A 14,610-nucleotide genomic window follows, 5' to 3' on the forward strand; every position below is an offset into this window, starting at 1 on the left:
TGTTCTAAAGCAGTTTTTGTTGCTTTAGCATTCTCATGAGATCACTCTCATTATGAATCTATTTACAATACTCTACCCAATATCTAGATTTTTGTACATTTTAAGATATTACACATTGTATGTTTTATGATAAATTTACATATCTTTCTTCAATTCTTCTTTGATCTTAGAAAACACTGCCTAGTATTAAGAAGATTAATTATTGCTTATCCCCATGTAGGTTTTCTCTAAACAGACATAGAAGCAACTGATGGAAAATTCTTTTCAAGAAAGGGAAATGGGAACATGATTAAAATGTCTGCTCTTGCTATTTCATGTTAGGATAATAGACCTGTAGAATTCTATAGTGTAAAACTGAAAAATAAAATTATACTAATGACTCTAATTACCACGATCAGCTAAAGAACATTTAAGGAAGATCTGAGGCACAACACAAAGAAACCATTTTGTTAAAACTGCAGTTGAAAATGGGACTAGACTGTGCACAAACTCATAAATAAACCTCTTAGTTCTCATTATTTCAGTGAGAAAGCCATTAAAAATTCATGCTACCTTGCATTATACTGATGACAGAGATAATCAGTACTGTGTTGACCAGATGCCTGATTAATGAAGGAATTTTATTTGCCAACCTTAGGAAAGCATGCAAAGAATTGAATAATTGACGAACTGATGTATACATAATAGGAAAACAAGTAGTGATTTTTGGAAACATTAGCTGGAGCGTATCATTAGCACATCCCCACAGGGCAGTTATTCTTGCGGGCTGAAAGTGAGATTGCTGAAGAACAGGTCTCTGCTCAGCAAAATTTTTAAAGCAATCAGTAAGCAGCTTTTTTTTAATATATATAAAATTCACTAATATGAAAACATAACTACAGTCTTTGTGTTCTTCCAGTTTCTGTTTAAGAAGTAAAAATACATTAAAACTATGCAATTGGAATGCTATGTACAAAGCAGTGATGGAAATCTCGCCATTTTTCATTGATTTCTATTTATTGAGACAACTTTACCTTCAGTCCAATCTGAAATGAAAAAAAATGGAAAAAAAAAAAAAAGCCTGGGAAAGAGCAGAGTTTCAAGAGAATGAAAACAGACTACTGTTGTGAAATGATAGCTACATTACAGCTGAAGGAGTTTATCACCTCTTCTGAAGATTCATCATTAATGGCTAGTAAACAACAGCAATATACTTCAAATCCTACAAGTAAGTGTTTGGAATGAACTGGAGGGTTTTTACTAGAAATTAAACAGCTCTTATATGCTCTTAATCCTCTGTATGAGCATCATGGACCTGATCACTCATAACAGCTCCTTTAGATTCAGTTCACAAAGGCAAAGACAGTGCATGTCACATCCAGAGAGTTAAACAACTAGAGGCATTCCTGTTTTCTCAGAGATCAGAACTTTAGTTTCATTTGGAATAGAAACTTTAAAGAAAAAAGAAGATGCATTAGCTTATCTTCCTTAAACACCCATAAAAAGCATCAAGTTTTTAGCTACTGGTAAATGTATTAATAAAGTTGTTAGATATTCTACAAAGTTAACACTAATATTTAGCTGTAAACCATCACCCTTTCTTATAGGATTTATTTCAACAGATTTTGTGAAAAATATATACATCTTAGATGCAATCTGTGACAGAGAGATCATGATTTTATAACTTTAAAATCTAGTATTTTTTCTAATTGATTTATTATCATGAAGCCACTCCTAGAAAGTAACTCTGTTGGTCATTTGATGGATTAATCCAATCAGTAAATCAGATGAAAAAGATTTAATTGCCTGTGGCTAATGCTAGGCCCTAACAGTGTAATGACACCCAACCAATCTTGAAATGCAACATTTATTTCAACAGCTTTGTTACCTGGACAAGGGAAAGTGCAGGTTTCCTCAAGTATTATTTTCTTATCACCATCTATAATAGGCTCTATTTCTCCACAGAATTCCTCATCTACTACTTTGCCAACATCTTCAGTGGATCCATCATAAACCACACAGGAGATGTTCCTCACTCGTGTTCCCTCTCCACATTGAGCATCCTACAGAAGGAGAACATAATATTGGTTGATACTGGACAGAAGAAAGTGCCAAAAGACTAGATCTGAGTTACATGTCACTCTATCTCCTACGGTTTTTGCTTAACTACTTATTCATTCAATAAGGAGAAAATGAAGATAATAAAGAGAAGACATGGTTCACTATTTCTGAAACAAACAAAAAAAAATCCAACCCAAAATTTCTGGTTACTTTTACTTGTTCCTTAAATTATGGAGCTAAGCATGCCTTTGAATTGCAACCAGAGAAGTATATAAAGTGAAGATATCTTCTAATATGTGAATATATTTCTGTTGATATTCTTTTACAATAGAAGTGTTTAAATTATTAACAAATATGCTGTTCAGGTTTCAAAGTTAACATTTATACTCTGATTATCAGTAGGACACTGCTGCATCCAATGATAAATATGAAATCAAAGGAAAAAAACCAAACTTTAGTTTTTGTATAAGAGAGGTGGAAGCAAATTGTTTACAGAGTTGATAAGGAGGTATCTGGCATATCCAAATATGCCTGGATCCACATGTTCTGTAACTTCAAAGTTCCATATGGCTTTTACCTCTACTTTGCATGCTGACCATTGACCATATTGCCATCGATAACAAGGTTTTACTGGACAGGGTTTGAATTGCTCCATTTGAGAAGGACAAGGCCTCCCATCACCCTGAAATGGCTGATTTATGGTCCTTCTTCTGATCATTTTTCCTGTAACAAAAATCGGCAATATAACTAACAACAAAGTGGTTAGACTGATTTATTCCTCGAGATGTTTCTATTTTGCTGAAAAGTATTGTATCTGAATAAAGCAATTTTTCCCAGATTAGACAAACTGGATTATAAAGCTGATCTGTTTGCTCTTGTCTGTTACGTGGATTCATATTTTCCAAGTCAGACACTTTATATTCTGTCATTTGTGTGTGCAGGAGGATGTCTGATTAGGATTGCTCCTGTAACGGCAAACAAAAGCAGTAATTTCCTAGTTCAGAAGCCTGAAGAAAAATATTCTTTTTGAACGTGAAAATATGTTTGCCCATTTCAGTGGAGACTCCTGCTCCTCATCTGGAGTTTGCTGCTAAAAGAGGCCAGCATGTTTTGTTCTTCCCTAAATTAACACAGAAACATGTGTCCCATAATTGTCTAATTCCAGCAAACAAGAACTGGCAACTTTCTGTCACTGTCTGTGTGGAAAAAAACATACATGCAGATTTTGCAGAAGATGGAGGATTCTTCACTCAGCCCAATGAAAATTAAAATTCAATAGGCTTATCCAACAATTATCTCCTCTTCAGCCATGAGTGATATGCTACTCAGCTTCATTGAGACACAGGTTCTATTTCAAATACTTATATAAACTGAAAGAGGAAGACAGTTTTATCCTTTTAGCAATTCTTTCTCCTTTCATCTCGCTGTGGACATTTAGACCATTGTGCTTCATTATAGAGAGTTTAGGGGATATAACTGACTATTTCCTTCTGTGTCAGAAGGAATAGTCAAATGACTGGTCTAGAGTAATCACTTTGCAAAGGTTTCCATAAAATCAACACAACTGTGGTATTTTAATATTTTTATAGACAAATATAAGATCCAAGTCTGAAAAAAATATGCATTTATTTAAATTTGTATAGTGAGGCTTATATTAAACTAAAGGCATTACACAGATTTACCTATTTAACACCTGATGCTAGCCAGCCAAAAGAACTAATTTTTAATTCCACATTTCAATCTCATGCATTTGCAATTGAGTACTCTAACGATAATTACATGAATCTTGTGCTGAGAGCAAGCTACACAAGCCACCGTGCATAAGCAGAACAATATCAATTTCCCAGACAGCTGTGCTCACTGCAGACAGCTAGAAGGATGTTTGCCAAATGGAGCCTCATCATTCTTGAATTCACAGCTGCTCCAACTGAGATGTTACAGGAGAAAAAAAAATTCTTGAAAAGCACTGGAGGAAAAACTCCAAAGAACTGCAAAGAGCACACTCCTTACACACAAAATTCTTCCTCAGCTAAATGGATATTTGTGTGGGTGCATGATTTGTGTTATGATTTGTGGTCACTAGATTTATTACATGGCTGTAACTTACTGAAAAAGACCTGTTCCAACTTGGTTATGAAACAATTTTAGTTGCCTAATCTCATCACTAATAATGAAACTTAGGACAAAATCCTTCCCTCCTCTTCCTCTCCCCACCAGCTGAAAAACAAATATTCAAATCAATGAATATTTGTCTCGATATTCATATTGTCTCAATGTATCATTCATCATATCTCACTCTTTTCCCCCAGAATCAGAAAATATTTGGACCAAATTCCCATTATCTTCAGTGAGCACAGTCTCACTCAAGCATATTATTTCCATTAATAAGGCTGATTTACATCCCGGAAACTCTCCTCATCTAGCTACATTTTTCAGTTCTGCAAAGAGAGGTATTATTACTTTTATTAAAGAAAAAAAAAAAAAAAGAAGTTGTTACTTAAAATATGCTAAAGGTATGTACAGACCTGTAAGGCCACATGTTTGAGAACACTCAGACCAAGTGGACCAGTCAGAGAGCTGACAGTTCACAGGACATTCCACTACACAGGACATATTCATTTGCCATGTCTTTTCCAAACCAAGCTGAAAGAAAATGCTAGATGGTCAGCACAAAACTCCAGTCCTGTATCATCAGTGCAAAGTAAAAAATAAAGCAATTAGGACATTTAAAATTCTCACTTCAAGATAGTTCCAATGTATATACTGATCTTTATATACATGCATAAATCCCGTTTTCATCAATCATTTTCTAAACTATAAATATATAATTTATGTATAGAATATATAGTCTATATATAGTTTCCAAATATATGGAACCTATAAATGGAGGGATTCATCTCTACAGTATTACTTTTTACAATAGGTGGAGGTCAAAATAATTTACCAAGTATTTGGAAAGAGGAATGCAAAAGTACTCAATGGCTATTAAGTGAATTGACGTGATACTAGAAGCCAAGTTCAAAACTAGCAAAAGGAGGAGGATGCACATATATTGGATATTCAGAAGATGCTGAAGATGCTAAAAGTTTACAGGAGCTCAAGAGAGACTAAAGAAATTAATGGAAGGGATATCTGAAGGTTCAAACACAGAGAAATCCCATCAGGCAAATGCAGTTCAAGAGCTGAAAACAAGTGGAGGTTGTGAAAGGAGTAGATGGAAACTCTTGTGTGTCTGTGCTTCTTACTCTTCCTAGGGCATGTGCTTATGCCTTGTTTTCTTCCTTGTTTTTTTCTATCTCTTGTTTTCTTCCTAATGTGCTGTAAAAATGCATATTCTATTCTATTCTATTCTATTCTATTCTATTCTATTCTATTCTATTCTATTCTATTCTATTCTATTCTATTCTATTCTATTCTATTCTATTCTATTCATCATGCTATCCATGCAAAGATATTGACATGACACTGACAGTGATTTGTCAAAAAAAATTACATCTTTGTATATTTTTCTGAAGAACTTTGCAAAAAACCAGAATCCTCTAACACACATAAAGTAAGAGCTCCAGTTGCTGTAGGAGTCTGAGAGAAGGGGACAGAGAAATTAATTTCAAGACTCAAGTTTTCCAAAAAATATATGCTGTTCTCAGTTTTTCAGGTATGATTCAGCCTAACACCCTGGTCCAGGGAAGGAAGAGTTTTATAATCATGCTCAGGATATGACGCAACAGCTACATGTTCCTTTGGTCTGATCCTGGACATCCATTTCTATTTTCTTATAAACTCACACACTCCAGACTCTTCCCACTCATGGAAGGAAAGAGATATTCTCACTAACACATATGAGAATATATGATGCAAGATGAAATCAAACTGATGGCAAAAATATTATAACAATGCCTGCATCCTCCACAGCTGAGTTAAAAGTGTAGGTCAGTTATAGGGTGTATGATTTAAAGTGTGAAAGAGAATCAGTCAATTTGATTTTCTGCCAATATGAACAGATCTACAGCTTTCCAGCACAAAGGATTGTCCTCTTCACTGGACCTCACCAGCAGACCTTGCTCATCGATGAAGCCTTTCAGAATGCTAGGCTGTTGTGAATATCTTTAAATAGAAAAAGTCCCCACCTAGTTTAACAAAAAAAAAAAAAAAAAAGGAAAAGCAAAACTAGACATTTCAAAACCTATTATTTTAATGACTGGAAAAGTTAATGATATAAAACCAGTATTTAAGACTTTAAAAAGGAGATAAACCCACTATTTCCTACTAAAACACAAGCATAGAGTAATAATTAGACACAACATTAATAAGTCTTCCATAAATAAACTACCACAAGTACTGAAAATATTTCCTTCTGATAGACTCACCAAGCTTTAAATTTGCTATTTGCAGTACCATTAATTGAGACAAATGAGGGTTTAGACCCCTGTTTGCTTTTATACTTCAAAGAATGAGTTCTTGGCTTTTCTTGGTGGTGTAGCCTTGATTACACAGCTATCACACACAGACAACACCTGAAACCTTTGGATAATCTGGAATTTGGATGATTAGGAAGCTAGAGAACCCTCTTTGAAGTCCATATTCGGGTCAAACCTTCTAAGCAAAGGCTTTAAAGCCTGCTGAATTGACTTCTGCCAATTATAGAAACATGACTGCTCTCTTTCAAGACTGGTCTTTTCAGCTGGACTTCAGCAGCTCAAGAGGGAAAAGCCCAAGAAAGATATTAACAGCGAAGGGGAGCAGGCTGAAGGCCAGATTACCCACAGTGACCTCCCGTTTGCATGTCTTAGATACTGAAGTGCTGCCTAAGTAGATCTGGGGAACATCTGACAGTTTGCAATTCAATAGTGTCCACATATTCCTTTCTCATTCCTCTCCTTCCTTGAACTGATGAACCACAATACAACTTGAAGAGTTTAGAAAACAGTTGAAAAAGTGTTCAGTCGATCCCCTACTCTAAAGCCTTTGTTCTGGATGAGCTGTGGTTTCTGACTCAACAACGGCAAGTACTGAAAGCTACCCCTGTGCCCTCTGTGCTGCTGGTCACACATGGCAGGGGCAGCAGACTGCCACACCAGCATGCTCTGTAAATCCTGTGATCCATAAGAAGTATCTGTATTTGTTTATAGGAATGTCTGGCACCAAAGATTAAATCCTGCTGCTGGAGGTTAATCATGTAATCTGACAAGCAGACTATTCACCAATGAACCAGCAAAGTCTGCTTTTTAATGCAGACACAACTGCTGGTTTCTAGGCTTTTCTCATCTTTAATTAATGGCAAATGAATTAATATAAGTCTGTAAAAATGAATATGAACAGGATCAGCTTGCTTTAGGTGATTTTCAAATATTTAAAGAAAGAGAAGTCTTGTGGTAAGCAGAAACCAAGTAATCCAGTATTACTATGCTTTGAGAGTTTGAAGAGAACTACATTAACATAACCAGGCCTTGGAAATAAGCTCTAGAAACTGATTTATCTTGGCAGTAATCAGGATGACAAGCTACCTTCTTTAGCTGATCAACTCAAATAAATACAAGATCATATGGACACACAAGGAAACCAGAACACAGGGGCTCAGATGGAATGTTACTATTTAACTTTGTTGATGCTCATACCTGAAGATGATTATAGACAAAATTCAGGGGGGTTTTTTATATATGGCTTTAGTATTTCTTGAACCATATATTACATAGAAACTCATTGCAATAATGTGTTTTAATTTCTTAGGAATCAGTGTAGGTTTATCTGTTATAAGCTCTCTCCTTTGCATATAATAATAAGAAACATAATTCAGTAAATGTACCTACACATAAATTATGCAAATCTTTATTCATACACCTAGTACAAAGTTTTATGATAACCCAGAGAAAATTAATTAGCTAGGTCATTACAAAATTAGTTCACATTTCTCCTATTCATCATCTTTTCCAACCATATGCACCTTATTTTTAACTTCAGTTAATATTTCTGCACTGCCCTTATAATGCAAAAAAACCACCAGAAACCCTAACCCTGAAGGATCACTAGCAATCACACTTGGAATCACACTATCAAAGTGTGTGTTCGCATTTTGATAATGTCTTGAATGCTCTCCTCTGATGACCTGCAAGGTCACAGGGTTGGCTTTCACATCTTTAGAGTGAAGGGTCTGTTGGGGTCTGAACAGCTTGACTTTCCTGTTAATCAGTTTAACAGGTTTTACTCCTCAGTTATTGGATCAGCCTTTGACCTTGTTGGACCACTTCTTACACATCCATAATTCAACAAATAGTCTTAACTGTGTGACTGGGGAGTGGATCAGAGCTCTCTGCAAGAAGATGTATCTCTACATGATCTAGCAAATCAAAAGGGTGAATAAGAATGCAGCACAGTGGCTGTTGATAAATCCAGGACACCACTGCAGTGCTGTCTGTTGGCCAGTGGTTTACAGCAAGTAGCTCTTGTGATATTATATTCCTGCCCTCATTATTTCTCTGAATATTAAACTTTCATTTCTTAAATGCAGGAAAACTCCTCCAGAATTTTTCTGAAGTGATATTTCAGTGTAAAATGTGATCAGTTCTTAATGTTGTTTTAAATCTTTGCTTAACAAGAATAATCTCTTGGTTTTATAGTAGAAGAAAAATCTTTTCCCATAAAATCAAATAGATAATGTTTTTTCTGTTGAAATATTTATTTGCATGGATATTTTAAATCATGTCTTGGTATTAATTAATAAATATTGCAATATTGCAGAAACGACAGAAATTACAGACATTTCTTTCTCTTTTTTAACACATTAAAACATTATAAAAAGCATTAAGCATTGACTTATTAACTTCACAGCAACTTGCTGGTAGGTAGTCACATCCTGAGGTTTTTTTAGACATAATTTTTGTGGCTTTCCCATTCCTGGAAGTGTTCAGGTTGGAGTGGACTTTCAGCAACTTGCTATAGTGAAAGGTGACCCTGCCCACAGAAGGGACTTTCATCTTTAAGGTGATGATCTTTAAGAACCCTTCCAACCCAAACCGTTTTATGATTCTGTGAAATAAGTAGATTTGATTAGAAGCGAAAGAACTACGAGGGAAGGAGGAACATGGGACAGAAGTAAGTCTCAGCTGAAACTCTCTGCCTTTGATAAGAACTTTTTCATTCAGGAATCCAGGATGTCGGAGGAGATTGGAGAAGTTTAAGTAGGTCAGATACACCACTAGAAAATTATAGTCCAATGTAAGTGATGAGTTTCCGGACTCCCTCAGCTTCTGACGAGACTCTTTTCTATGGCACATCCTGAGAGCAGCTAGTAGCCAGAGGGGTCCTGCAGAAAAGTTGTTGATGCCAAAACTGCTGTGGAGGCCTTTCCCCCCTTTGTCTCCCACTGCCAGCAATTTTATTTCTCACATCTAGTGGTGGGGAAATGACAGCTGAAACAAGTGCAGTTACTTTCCATCAAAAATGGATGTAGGATTGCCCCTAAAGTAGTAATAATGGTGTCTGCATGGTCTTTTTTATACTACAGTCTCCATGCAATTGAAAGCATTAGGGCTGACACACACAATGTCAGGAAACCAGTGCTGTCAAATTGGAGGTTAGTTCGAACTTTTACAAAGTGTCTCTTTCAAAACTTAAGTGCTCCTATCTGCTAGCTAGTTCTCCATACATACTCCTACTTAATTGTACATTCATGCTGCACATTTTTTCACACTAGCTTGGGAATTTTTTGCATCACACAGCTGGATACAAAAAGTTAGCATTCAGTCCAGCTGCAGAATGACATGTGAGAAATATTTTCCAACACATTGAGTAAATGATTGATATTGGCAGGTGTCCAAGGCTCCATGCAGAAGTTGTATCAAATTAGAATTATGATTAGTATTCTGATTGAGATTTATTACCTTTATTCTACTTTATTAATTATTGTTTCTAAGTCATTTCCTTCAGGACATAATAACTGGCATATGTTCACAGAGGCACTTAAAAGTAACCAAAGGAAATAGTATAAAAATCAGTTGATGGCTCAGTTCATTTCAGAGGTACTTAACAATACATGAATAATGTTGCAAAACATCTGGTGAAGACGCCATAGAGCTCAGTTGGCTCAGTATTAATTAGCACCATTAGAAGGGAGGTTTCTCACAGGTACCCACTCACCTCTTCACAGTATTTCAGGTCAACCGATTTGCCATCGCTGCGAACGCAGTCGAGCATCCGTGTTTTGATGCCACTGCCACAGACAGCCTTCTTGCTGAGCTGGCATGTGCTCCAGTCTGCAAAGGAGGAATTCATTAGCATTGCAGACTTTCTGAGAGAATTCATAATGAGCCAGTCTCCCACCTAATTCTGATGGCCTAATATAACCCTCATAAACAATTTTTACATGTACTCATGGAGCCCAGCTGCTACATGGTTTTGGAAACAGAGACCTTTACTGCAAATAGTCAGTGTCATGGTCCCTTCCTGAAAAACTCATGTTTTCTTTTGTCTGTATGGATTTTGAGTAAATCACAAAATTATATGAGAAATACTTTTCCTGGAGTTACAGGGTGCACATTTCACATGCAAATTCTCAATTTAATATTTTATCTGAATCAAACAGCCTCAATCAGTTTTCAGTACAAGTTCCACAGCTGCCTCTGGGTAAGAACAGAATTTTCCAAAGCAGAAAAATCCATCCTGTAAGGTGTAAGATGCACATGAGCTGTAAGATGTGGTCCCAGGCTGTCACTAGAGCACAATAGCACACATACCTGTCACATTGTAGTCATAGTGATAGCAGTTCTTGTTCAAAGTGCAGGCTTCTGCCTCAGTGGCAGCAGGACAAGGCTTTCCATCATCTGGTTGTCTTAGGCACTCAGCTGACCTTTCACGGACACTACTTCCATTGCATGGCTTGAAAGTAAGATTGGAGACACCTTAAATATTTTGGCAACCTGATACCTCTTTATGCAGCATTACAACAACCTTTTAAAAATGTCTTTACAAAACACAAGTGTAAAATAACAGGTTCATGCTAATGTATAAGAAAAACCCTTTTCTTTTTCCTTTAACCTGGTAAGATGACTCTATTTTCCTAACTAGTGCATATTTCGGTATTAGTACTTTGGGACTATTTCACTAATAAACAGGATATTGAGATGCTCACTTTCCAAATGTTATAATGTAGTACTCCAAAGTGTCTCAGAGGCCCTGAAACAGTTTTGGTTTTTGTTTTGGGGTTTGTTTTTTTTTTTTTTTTGACATTTCTTTTTGAAATTGCTGTCAGGAAGGAAGGGGAGAGGAGACTCAAAATTACTTTTCTGTGCTTAGTCGTGATCTGCAGACTTCATCACTCGTACCAGGAGTGTGACATTTTTAGTTCAGTGACTGTGCTGCTCTGCAGAGGCTCAGCCATAGGCTCAAAGACAGACTTACAAGCCACTGCCAAAGCTATTCCAGCGCACAGAAGGCACCTCACACAGGGTAAAGTGATCACTGGGCACATTTTAATCTGTGTTCTGGAGGAATTTAGCTTAATGGAAGACATCGTCACAATTTATTTGCAGCCAACAAAAAACAACCCTAAAGATGACACTATATATTTACAGGTGTAATCAGTTCAGTATCTCTGAAAAACAAATCATACATGCAATTTTAAACTTCTTACCAAAGAACAGTGAGACCACGATCCCCATTCAGACATAACACAGTCCTCAGGACATGGCAATGTGCATTTCCTAGCACCGAGTGGCATCTCTTCAGGATCACACAGATAGTCTTCTACTGTGTCAGAAGGACCATCCACAGTGTTTAGCATGCACCTGGAAAAAAGACATGCACATAAACTTCATTCGCCATGGATTTCATATGGTATGTGTTCTATACTATTCTGAGGCATTTTAACATTCGGTCAGCACATAAGTGAAAGAAGTACTGATCTATGAATATCCAAGAAAAGCTGAAGAGCCAAAACCAATCCTTATTTTCACAGATGACAGCAACATAAAGGCATGCACATAATTTAGACAGTTCCTATCAGTGATTTGCTGAAAGCCCCTGGGCAGGTGATTTGCTTGACCTTAGCTTGCCTCTAAACCAGAATAATGCAAAACATCTATGGTTCAGACATATTTTGTGCATACTTCAGCTGATAACTTAAAATCCAGAACTATTAAAACTTAAAAAATTTTAATTCTTAATATTAATCCTTAATTTACACAGATGCCTTTTAATTAACAATAGATTAAATCAGGAATCAAGGTCTATATCCATAAAAAGTAGACAGAGTCATAATGTACTCTCTGAATCTATTCTGATTTGTGTCAACCAGCGTCCAGGTTTGGACTCAACACTAGGCATTACATAGAATTATATAAAATTAAATACAGTCAAACTAAAAGTAAAGGTTCTTTAAAGTGACATACTTACCTGACTTTTCTTGTTTGAACACCTTCTCCACAATTCTCTTTCAAGTCCACATTGGTCACCTTGCAGACACTCCAGGGCTCAGTTACCCATATGTACTGGCTGCAGTCACTGTGGCAGGGGACTACCTCATACACCTGGAATTCACATTCAGTGTCAGTTTTGGAGCACACAAGTAAAACAAACATTATTATACATGGTTATACAGAAAAAGCATTGATGTTCTTTTTGGGAAGAATAAAAAATATGAACTTGATGATTTAGACACTATATTAATAATACAGATTAAATACTTGCTAGAAAACTACTAAATAACAAAAAGACAGAAGCTATCGAATGATGGATTCTCTGGTTTTCTCTGCCACTTAGCCCATGCTGTGCCATTTCCAGCAAAAACATCAATACAACTAACATAAAGTCTGTAACTAGGCTAGCTCATGAGTACAGATTTTTAAAAAATGCTGTTAAAACTCTACTAGTACTTTAGCTCCATCCTTTACATCTCTTCTCCACAATTCCATCCCACTATTATTATTATATTATTATCCCAGTTATTAGTTGTGGGGTTTTTGTATTACTGAAGAGAAGTGACCAATATATATTGATTCACTTTATTTATTCATAGTGTATTCTTAAAATCAGTGTAATTTGAATACAATTTTTTCAATAGCATCTCATATAGCAATTTCTAGAGTGTTCTATGCACTGACTCAAACATACATTACAAAAAAGGGGACAGACAGCACATTGAGCAAGAAACACATGTTGAGCTTAAATCTCTATTTTACAAACACTTACCTGTGCCTGAAGAAAGTATTTTCATGAACCCGAAAGGAAGAGAAAAAAATCAAAGAGAAAAGGTTAGAATTATTAGAGTGAAACATAGCTTTTAAATGGCATCAATTTAGCTTTTATTACAGACAATATTCTGTTAGTTCTGTAAAGCAAAAGGCTTTTTCTCTTTTGTATCTCCTTTGCTGTCATAAGGTAATTTGCAAAAAGTTTGCCCTTGGAAGAAGATACATTTTATAAATCACAACTGGTGAAACTGTATATTGCCTAGTCTCTTTCTTGGTTAGATAGTTGAACTGTTTTCCCTTTTTGCATATTACGAGCATCAAACCTCTATACAGTAGGGAATCCAGTGTCTCTTACATAAGAGAAAATCCTCAGTGTTTTTGGAGAACACTGGACTTCTCTATCTATTGAAATTTTTCTGACAGCATTAAATGCAATAGACTCAATGAAATAAATGGGACTGTCAATTCTCATCCTTCCAAAGTTCCTAAGTCCTTCATGGAATATCTTAACTATGCATAAATTACTTAAAGCCCATTGCTTCAAAATTATACCAGCTAATTTGACATATCATTCTAGGTATCAAGTCCGCACAACTAAAGCTGCTGGACAATCAAAGACTTGTCTTAAATTCGTGATTTCTTTCCAGCACCCTTCCTTTATAGAAAAAGAGGGCTGATGGTTTGATAGCTAACCTGCAACAAAATACCACTGAAAATACAATGCCTTGAACACTAAATGTGTAGAGTCTGATATCATATCACTATGCAGCTGATCAGCCCATGTACAAGACCACCAGCATAGCCAGCATACTTGGGCCTTCTCTGAAATACATAAACAATAAAAGGCATAAAAGTGTGTGATGAAAATGCATGTTAAGGAAGGTACTGGACTCTGTTGAAAACATGTTCTTTAGAATTCTTTTCCATAATTTCTAAAATGAAAATAGGAAAGCCTTAATTCAGGGAAATGTCTATATGTCTGACCCTAGCTGCCATAAGAAGAAATACATAAACCCCACACACTCAACAGCTTTTGCAGTAACACAAAATTTGGATATCTTGACAGAAAGCCAGAGGAGGACTTTATATTGCATTGCAGATGTGAGAGGTATTCTCTTGACCTTACAGGCATTTTTGTAGCTATGACTGCAGGCCACAGCAGTTGGGTGGCATAAGAATTGCATATCCATCCTGGTCCTGATAAGGGGGAAAATAATGCATACAGTCAATGAAAAGATGGACGTCCTTAATTTCTCTAACAATCTCAGATTAGTCCCTTCATTTGAAATCACCTGATGGCCATTGACATGATTTTGTATCAAACCTGACTCTATTATTACTATAATTATTATGCCTTTTAGCCTACTGAAGTGAGTACTGAGCAAAC

General features: G+C 36.1%; 1 protein-coding gene across 1 annotated transcript in view; it reads right to left on the bottom strand.

Moving 5' to 3' along the window:
* THSD7A (thrombospondin type 1 domain containing 7A) overlaps positions 1-14,610 on the bottom strand; it is a 198,610-nt gene that overhangs the window by 13,744 nt on the left and 170,256 nt on the right. The window contains exons 16-23 of the mRNA XM_066318148.1: positions 14,035-14,040; positions 12,427-12,560; positions 11,666-11,819; positions 10,770-10,911; positions 10,174-10,289; positions 4,566-4,683; positions 2,618-2,763; positions 1,868-2,042 (exon numbers count right to left, since the gene is read on the bottom strand). Of these exons, the coding sequence (XP_066174245.1) occupies positions 1,868-2,042; positions 2,618-2,763; positions 4,566-4,683; positions 10,174-10,289; positions 10,770-10,911; positions 11,666-11,819; positions 12,427-12,560; positions 14,035-14,040 (991 nt within the window). The remainder of the gene's footprint in view (positions 1-1,867; positions 2,043-2,617; positions 2,764-4,565; positions 4,684-10,173; positions 10,290-10,769; positions 10,912-11,665; positions 11,820-12,426; positions 12,561-14,034; positions 14,041-14,610) is intronic.

This window comes from Sylvia atricapilla, chromosome 1, assembly GCF_009819655.1.
Source record: "Sylvia atricapilla isolate bSylAtr1 chromosome 1, bSylAtr1.pri, whole genome shotgun sequence".
NCBI lineage: Eukaryota > Metazoa > Chordata > Aves > Passeriformes > Sylviidae > Sylvia > Sylvia atricapilla.